This window comes from Solea solea, chromosome 16, assembly GCF_958295425.1.
Source record: "Solea solea chromosome 16, fSolSol10.1, whole genome shotgun sequence".
Lineage (NCBI taxonomy): Eukaryota > Metazoa > Chordata > Actinopteri > Pleuronectiformes > Soleidae > Solea > Solea solea.
The window spans coordinates 9,914,382-9,923,682 of record NC_081149.1 but is presented as its reverse complement, the minus strand read 5'-3'; the positions used below and the strand labels follow the sequence as shown (position 1 = coordinate 9,923,682).

General features: G+C 41.0%; 1 protein-coding gene across 1 annotated transcript; it reads right to left on the bottom strand.

Moving 5' to 3' along the window:
- Positions 1 to 24: 24 nt before the first annotated feature.
- On the bottom strand, positions 25 to 8,258 carry p3h4 (prolyl 3-hydroxylase family member 4 (inactive)). Its single transcript, XM_058653300.1, has 7 exons — positions 7,699 to 8,258; positions 6,111 to 6,260; positions 5,841 to 6,012; positions 5,622 to 5,750; positions 4,558 to 4,703; positions 4,045 to 4,128; positions 25 to 1,691 (listed from the first exon to the last, which is right to left on the bottom strand). The coding sequence occupies exons 1-7, from the start codon at positions 8,146 to 8,148 to the stop codon at positions 1,542 to 1,544; spliced, it is 1,281 nt and encodes a 426-aa protein (XP_058509283.1). The 5' UTR covers positions 8,149 to 8,258; the 3' UTR covers positions 25 to 1,541.
- Positions 8,259 to 9,301: the final 1,043 nt, after the last annotated feature.

Sequence of the window (9,301 nt, the reverse complement as noted above, 5' to 3'; positions counted from 1 at the left end):
GGTAAAAAAAAAAAAAAAAGGAAAAAAAGAGGAAGATGGGTGTTTTATTTTTTGGTTTTTGGGATCATTTTCAATCACTGAACTTTGAAAGCAGCAGAGACCGCAAACTTAGTGTTTCCTACCACAGACTGACCAACATACATTCCACAATACCCGTCTGTGTGTCTGTGTGTGTGTGTGTGTGTGTGTGTGTGTGTGCGTGATCACCACTTTCAGGCCCAAACTTTGTACGCTTAGGAGGTTTTAATGTGTGCGTGTGTTTGTATTGTTGCACAGGTGAATGTACGGGTGTGAGTTCATTTTTAAACAAGGGAAGAATGTACGTGTTTACATTAGTGTTAGGGGCAACTGTGTCCATATACACCTTAACACTGGTCCTGTCACTGGTACAATGGGGCAGGTTTTTACCTCTAGAAGAAGAATCACTTCTTTCCGTGTGCTGCAGCCATGGCACCACACAAGCAGCACATCAATAAAAGAATCCCAACTGTTTTTACGTCACGTACCAACAGAAGACGAGCACTAGCCAACTTGTACGCACACAACGATTTGTAAATAACGTGCAAGATAAGCTGAATGTTGACGCACCGTTTGAAGATTTATTTAAATGCTGTTAGGATTTTATGTTCCAGCAAACGTACCGGTCTCTCGACTCGACCCGCATCTGCGAATCTCTACTGTAATCCATGCATTTTTTTAGGACAGTGTCACATCTAAGCTGGCTGTCATGTTCTCTCTTGTATCATTCCAGCTGTCACTGAAATGTCACATGACTTCCTCTGTATATTTGTTGATAGCCACGATGCCGCGGGCGAACGCCACAGCCCAGAGACTTTGTAATGAAACCTCCACTGTAGATGAGATTAAAGAGATCTTGATTAAGGGTCCCAGGAGGCAGCTTGTCTCGATACGGTACACAATCTATAAGTTTGGTCTGTTGGAGCTTTGCACTACGGCAGATGCACTATCGTAATAACAGTATGTACAGAGATGGTATCAAATCCAATCTGGCCGTTCCAAGTGAAGGGAGGGGGGTAAAAAAAAAAAAAGAGAAAAATGAGATGCATCTTACATATTTTTTAGACACTATCTTTTTGAATTGAGACAAAAAGAAAGAAATGAACCAAGGCTTGTAGATGGATTGAAAAATAAAATACTAAAACATGAAACCACACCTCCTGTTCTCACATGGCACCTACCTTTGCCTGTTTCCCTGTTTATAATCATCTTTAGATAAGAAAAGCTACATGTCAGATTTAATTAAATAAACATGGTAGAAGAGTCATTGGCCAGTGATTTGTTGTTTTTAAGAGGCTGATGACAGCCAAGACAGAATATGTCAATCAGATTTGGATCAACATGATGGAGAAGTTCAGGAGAACGAACAGCTTGAGTGTGAGTCATGTTTTTCCTGCTTGATACTGATGGAAGTGTTGGTGTGTCTGTCTGTTCTGTCTGTAGTCTTTGGTATGTCGTCCTGACAGGTGGGACAGAGCTGGGGCGAAGAAGCGCTCTGCTTACGTACGGTACGAGGTCAGAGGTCAGATTGTCTCTTCTCCAATGTCCCACTTTGTTTTAGGTTCCTGCCACCACTCGGCCAGGAACGACTCTTCATAATCTCCCATCCCCTCGAACTCCCCGTCGGGGTTCTCCAAGTGTGGGGCCCCCGTTTCTTGTGGACCTACCACGCCCTAAAAGTTCAACAAAACACTCTCAGTCATGTTACTTTCACTCCAGAGCTATTAAGGTAAGTTAAGTTATAAAGTTATAAAATAATACATTTACAACCAATTTCACAATAAAATAAACAAAATGTACACAATGTTAGGAACAGTTTTACCCAAATGTTTAAACAATATAACATCACATCTGGTTTTAACCCTTTAACACCGAGCGTATCGCAGACGACACGTTTGCACAAGCGCACTTTGTACTACCATAATTACATGACGGTTTGTGCTATCGGAAAAATTCCAGCTGTTTCTGAAAGCTGAGAAGTTGCACGTCACAGCCAATATGTGGTTATTACGGCAATTTCACTCATGCTGTTGCCGGAAGCTGGCGAAATCAGCATCTTTGTCACCATAGAGTAGAGTTGGGGAAAAAAAGTTTCCATTTTTTGGCCCTGTTTTTGGACATTGAGACAAAGACTCAAACAAATGTTATTTTAAATATGTTTTATACTGCTCATATTTCAAATTTAACACACACAATCTGGTGTTCATGTATAACTACAGTGTTTTTTCTAAATAAAACTTCTCTCCCCTTTACTTTTTCTTCATTTTAAATTGTTAATTCACTACTTTCACACAGTAAATTGTAAAGAACTGCCAGGTATTAAAATTTATTCTGGAAAAATGGACAAAAACACTTACAAGACATTTTTTAGCCCTGTCTCAAAAAAATAAATTTGTAGTAAAAGTATCCTTTTGTTGTTGTTTTTTTGGACATTTTTATCACAAAATCCTACTGGCTGTTTTTAATAATTTTGTAAAAGTGATTGAAAGACATTTTAAAACCTGTTTTTGATGAATGATTTGAGTACCTTTTAGGACTAAGAACCTTGTTCTCTTATCTAGAAAAAAGTGTCACTTTTCTCCTTTGTGTGGCCATAAATCTGTGATATGTGCAGCCTGTTATAAACTCTCGGTGCGGTGAGTTGGGAGGAGCTGACCTGAGTTAAATAGATGTGGCCGGCACCTCCCAGCCACATACCACATACTGCTGCTGGCGGAAAAACCACCCCTCCTCCGTCCTCACTTCCTTACCCGCTCTTTCTCTCCCCTTTATACCTCAGATACCTTTTTCTCCCATAACCACAACAACAGATTGAATCTAGTCTGAAGTGATCAGATAAAACTAAATAAAAAAGGAAACGTGTACCCTAGCGTGGTCAACCAATTCAGTTTCAATTCAAGTGTCAGAATATAAAAAACACATATATTTTTGTCGTGGAGACAGTTTGAGTTTTATCTGCTGAGGTTCTGAGTCGCCATCCGCCAAAAAAAACATACTGCCGATGGAAGATGATGGAATTTTGTTTGTCTGTGCCGTTCAGAGTAAGATCATTTAAAACCCACACAAAGCAAGACAAAAAAACACAAGACATACCTTTGAAATTCAGGTAATCTTCTCCTATTTCCAACCACAAAAGTATAAAGCTTGATCTTTTAATCAAAATTGAATTCATTTCAATCCTTCATCTTCTTACACTTAAAAATATGAATTTATGAGCAATGAAATGTATCAGTGCAGCATTTACACACTGATTTGACCTCTTATGACCTATAAAGATGATGGTATTTAGTATTACTGTATGTCTGCTGCTGCAACATGGTTTAGTACATAACCACAGTGATTGTTTTAACTTTAAAACTTTTTAAAAAAAGTACTTCAAAGGTCAAATGTGTATCATTTAGCGGGGTTTATTGTAAGATATTACATATATTAACCATAATTATGTTTGTATAAAGTGTATAATGGCTTTAGAATAAAAACAACCTTAGAATAAACCTTTTTATGAGTACTTTATGAGAAGCATAAGATTTTAAGTTAAGCAAACCATTATATAATACTTAAAAACATCTGTGTCTATGGTTGATGACAACATAATTTTTGGTGTTCAAAGGCCACCGTAGTTCCCTGATACATTTGAGTCCCCTGTTTGTTGCAATCTACAGTCTCACCTGTAGATGTCACTAATTCCTACACACTGGACCCTTTAACTCCCTTTAAAATTACATTTATGCTCTGCTTCAGCATCTATTTACTCTCCTAATCACGTGTGTTTCTCTCCTTTGTGGAAAAAGTCTGACACTAAACAAAAGACATTTTGCAGACAGTTTCTCCTCCTCCTACATACAGGAGAAAAAAAAAAAGAGACCTTGTTCTGATTCAGTCAATCAAAGTGACACCGGCTCACTCCTCCAGCAGCTGCTGATGCTTTTGTTGTCTTTTAAATCAGGAAAAAGTGACATTGTGTTTGTGATGACTGAATATTCATGGTGACCGCGCTGACCTAAAAACAACAGCAGTGACGCTTACCTCGTCGTCTGTTTGAAGGTAGTTCAGTGCAAACTCCAGCATCTCCTTCAGTTTGGTTGTCTGGTTAAAATACCTCAGTGCTTCCTGCAAAACAAAAAACGACACTTCGCTGAGCAACAATAACAACACTTTTCCGTCTTCTGTTTGTTTACTTCCCCCTTTTTCCTGCTCCTTGCATTTACAGGGGTGACAAATTTGTTTGAAAGTGGGGCAGCTTCAGCGGGCAAAGACTTTTACGGGCCAGTGGTTCACTGCAGCTGCTGCCAACTCTCCACAATGAAAGACACACTCATATACACAACTATATGAGCTCCTAATTACCACCCTGAGGTCATGTTTATGTTCACGCCAAGACCGCTATATGCTATAGTTGTTCCGCTTCGGTTTAATGTAGCTGCCGTGAACTTTCTGCCGCCTCTAAACAATCTCAACTGCATCATTTGAGCCTTGTTAAAAAGAAAGAAAGACCTCCAAGTGAAAACGGATAAGGAGGAAACGAAAGTGTTCACTCACAGTCCGAGGCTGAAAGTCTGGCTCCTCGAGGCCCCACTGCTCCCGGTAAAAACGGTAGTATGCGACGTTCTGCTGCATCACCTGGTCTTTGGGATCGAACAGCATGTAACTGGCTGCACACGGAGCAGCGTTCTTTGCGTCGTTCACTGTGAAGGGACACAGAATTATCACATAAATGCATCACATACACACGCTCTCGAAAGCCTGTGCCAACAGACTGTTTATAAATAAGGACGTCGTCTTCCGGCGGTCAAACTATCTCCCATTGCGAAGCCTCGTATTTTCCTCTAAAGGGGAACACAAGTTCCAAATTGTCATCATATTCTACTGAAGAAAAACCTAAAACGTCGCCGAACTGCATTGTGGGTCCATTTGCTTGCGTTGCATGTGGCAGAAGTTAAGAAATGTTCAATTTTTCGAGCGGCAGCACGAGCATTAGCCAGTCACATCCCGTTTATGTGTTTACATCAAACACTTTGTGAGAAGATTGCTCTCCCTGCTGTCACTCCGTACGTTTACATGCACAGTTTAATCGAGCTGAGGCCATAGTCCGACTAAGACTAAGATGAGCACTGTATACTGTATACTGTGGAGGGGAAATTTGAATTATTAGCCGTGTGCGAACGGCGAGATGGGCCTGCTGTGTCTCTTCGCCCAAAAGTGGGTCTTGTTCTTTTCCGACAAAAGTACTGCAGTTTATCCGTCGTCTCCTTCGACTTCAGGTAAAAAACCAAGGAGGACATTTTGGTTTCATGACTTGCAGAACGCCACGTCCGACTCCGGTCCGACTGAGCGTATACATGCAGGAATAATCAGACTATGAATCGCATATGAATCCAGTATTAGTCCGACTAAGACTAGCTTGATTTTAGTTGGACTTTTAACATGTACCTAAACTTTTTGTTTAACAAAGTGCACCCAACATCTTCCTGCATAGTCATTTGCGAGTTCTTTTTGCAATCAGTGGTGTTGCCCTCTAGTGGCTAACTGCAACGTCCGTCCCACTTTTCAAACCAGAAGGCCACGTCCATTTCTTTATAAACTGTCAATATCATAGTCCTTACATTTGTAATAGGAAAACTGGAGGTAGTGATACATCGTGGCGACAAACTTCTCCACAAAGAATCCTCCAACGTTGGGCGTCAGGTACTCCTCACATTTTATCTTACACTTGAGCACATCGGTGTAGAGATCTGAGGGACGCGAGAGCAAAAACAAAGACTTCATTATTTTCTCAAACGTGCTGAGCTGCAGTTGTTCCATGAAAACTTCTCTCTGCTCACCCGCCATCGTGGGGTAGAAGTCTTTGTACTCCACGATCTCAAACGAGCCCTCGCAGCCCGCCTGGCAGAGGCTGTAGATCTCCAAGTACTGTGTGACGGCCTGCTCCATGTTCCGGGCGCTGTTGCTGAAGTCCCCAGTGTTGTAGAGCGTCACACTCTTGAGGAACACACTCTGCACACGACAAACACATGCACTGTACGTGAAAAGGCAGAAGCTGAATTGTGCGCACGTTTAACCGGGACGAGGGCAAACGCCGTCAGGCTACGAACCTCGTACGGCTGCTCCTCGTGGTCGATGAGATATTCCTCCACGTCGAACAGCGTCTTGTAGTATTTCATGTTCTTGGCCAGGTAGGAGTCTTTCGGGTTCTTCTTCAGGTAAGTGTGGGCTGCTGCGATAGCCTTCTCCACGTTATTCAGCTGTGGAGGAAGAGATAATGGTAAAATGGACACTTGAGTTGGACTGGATTTTATTTTAAATAGAAACGCAATGAGCCCTGACAGAAACCTTGATCTACTTTGAATACGTGAGATAAATCAGAGGTGAAGAGATTAAGTGAAGTAGCCAAAGGGGCTTTAAAACACAACCTACATATAAAATATATTAACACTCCACAGAACTGCCATAAAACTACGTTTTTTAAACCTCCTAACGAGGTTGCTTCATTTAATTTTGACTCCCACATTTTTGACTGTGGCTCTGAAATTCTCTTGAAATCTCTCCTTAAATCAATTCATCTGATGAACAGATACATGGTTGGATTAAATTAGATGAGATTAGATTAGGTTTTTTTATCCCACACTGGGAAAATTCAAGTTTTACGAGTCCAATATTGTTGCTCATCAGTTTGACTTTCTTCTTCTTTTATCTTAAAATTAGTTCACAAGATCAATGAAGTGTGGCAAATTCTGGTCACATGACACTAGAGGAGCATGTATGTGATATTTAAGGTTTTTGGATCATATGGGATTTCATTCATTTCATTCTTTTTTCAATATTCCATACAGTGATTATAACCAGTGTCACACAAATGCCAATACTGCACAAGGTTTCGATACCGATATGAATATGTATTGGTATCGACTCATATATGAATATAATAAGCATTAAAATAAGAAAATGAATATGAAAATATAATATTTAAATGTTATTTAGATATTCACATAACATACATAGATGTTTTAAGACAGGGATCTCAGGATTAGGGGGTTTGGTTCATCCAGACCGTGTCTGACTAGACACAACTCGACGGATTTTAAAGGTTTCAAGGTATTTTGTGATCGTAAACGTCAATAATAATCACTCCTGTCAGAGTTTAAGACTTTGTGTAGAGGGAGCTGCTCGCTTTGATCACATCATTAGGATAATAAAGAGTGTATTTGCCTCGTTTAAACACACCTGGTTCCCATCACAGTGCGTCCGACTGAGCAGGAGGAGAAGAAGAAGAATAAGGGGATTGTTTCGGGGGGGAAAGACTGGAAGAGACGTGGCACATACTCAATGACTGTTCGGTCGGCAGGAGGGCGCAACAAAGCAGCCGTGGATTTAAACTCCACATGTCGCCCACGAGAAGTTTCCTCTCACTGACTCAGACGGAGTGAAAACTGCTTGAAGGAAACGACGGCGCATACATTTAATGAGCCTTTAAAACCCGTTACGCACAGATGTGGCCACGCAAAACCAACATTTATGTTTTCACCCACTCTGAAGTTGCACTTAAATGTGCAACAGTGACTTTATATGAGAACAGTTCTGTCACAGTCATGTTTTAAAACACGGAGGAGTACGTTTGGCCTACTTTTCTTATGGCGACTTTTGGCACAACACTCCACACAGACATGACGTGTTTGGTCTCACCTGGTAGTGCGCGTACTGTATGTACCGGTACGGTATCCTTTGTTCGAACGTTTCCAGTACATCCCTGCGTGGATACGCGACATTAAACACTGGAAACTGCGCCTTGCACTTTTTCAGGCACGCAGCTCTGAGGAGGATGTGGCGCACGACGCGGAGGCTACTGTCGCCGAGTTCGGGGTCCGGGTCTGCCCGGCTCACGGTGCTGCAGTTGCGGCTGCAGAATGCCTCGCTGTCCCGCAGGAGCCGGTGGAGCCGCAGACTCAGCTCCAGATACTTGATGCTGTCGCCCCAGTTCTGCGCCGCGTACTGCTCCATCGCGTAGCCATACGCGGTGTCCAGTGGCATGATGTCCTTCTGGGGGAAACTTTTAAAGCTGTACTTCTCATACTGAGCCTCCACCCGCAGAGACAGCACGAGGAAGACCAGACACACGCTTGTTCCGAGGAGCATCGTCGCCTCGACCACCGGCTCCAGCAGCAGTCTGCTCGTGTTTTGAATGGGTCAGGGGTTCGGGAGGATTCCTTCCTCTTTTTCTTTACCAAAACTTGCTCATGACTGACTGCACGTAGGCTCTGAAAGCCGCGGAGATTTGGATGAGGAACATCACAGCTTCTACTCCGGACTTTCAAAATAAAAGCAGCGCTTGTTCGCGACTGCCACTGAAACTTTTACTTTAGTAATATTATAAAAAGAAAAGTGACTTTCTGGTAAGATACTTAATAAACAAGTTCAACTAACTAACTACATTTGTTTAGTTTGGTATAAAAAAAATACTTCAACGCACACAAATAAATAACACAATGAAAATAGATGAAAATGTAAGAGGTTATTTTGAGGAAAATAAGAAAAAAAGAACTCCAATTATTGTCTATTTCAATTTGTGTGTGATAAAGACTTTTCATACCAAACATTAAAGGAGCGATATTTCACATGTACATTTAGTTAAAATTGTCTCCATAAAGATCTGCTCTCGTTCCTTATTTATCTTAATATTTAAATAAATATTGTTGTAGCTTCAGGTGCATATAATAAAGCTAATGACTCTAATTATTTTTGTACATTTGGATGGTACATTTAAAAATATATAGCTCTATAGTTGACAAAACTCACTTAAGTTGAAATCAGAAGTATGTACTTCCGGTGTAGATGGTGATAAATCCAGGTTGCTTGACACAATTATTACATCAACTGAGGTTGGACATAAAAAGTCACGTTTTTCCCTCAATGTTTTCCATTAATGGCAAAAATAAGAATTTTATATTATTGTATATTTGAGTCATAATATGTTTACTTTTGCTCGGAGCCTCATAAACTGTAGTCTGTCACAGTGCATGTTTGTGTGAAGAGCTCCTGTGTTTTCAGTCTGGTCTTCATTTGAAGCAACATTCCAAAAAAAATATCTGACAAGCTGAGACATGGATTTAACAGCTGGAAACTACTCACCACACCTGGGCAAATCTAATGACTTATCCCTGACTCTGTGTAGTCTGGATTCATAAATCTGAGCAAAACCACACATGTGTGTAAATGCAGATTATGGAGAGGGGAACATGGCAGCCATTCTAATTAATCTGTGACACCAAGACAATTTCAGATTATAGTG

Coding starts and splice junctions, on each gene's coding strand:
- p3h4 (XM_058653300.1), bottom strand. CDS start 8,148: ATGCTCCTCGGAACAAGCGTGTGTCTGGTCTTCCTCGTGCTGTCTCTG. Junction 5,751..5,840: donor CTTCTACCCCACGATGGCGG/GTGAGCAGAGAG, acceptor CGCGTCCCTCAG/ATCTCTACACCGATGTGCTC. Junction 1,692..4,044: donor ACCTTCAAACAGACGACGAG/GTAAGCGTCACT, acceptor TTGAACTTTTAG/GGCGTGGTAGGTCCACAAGA.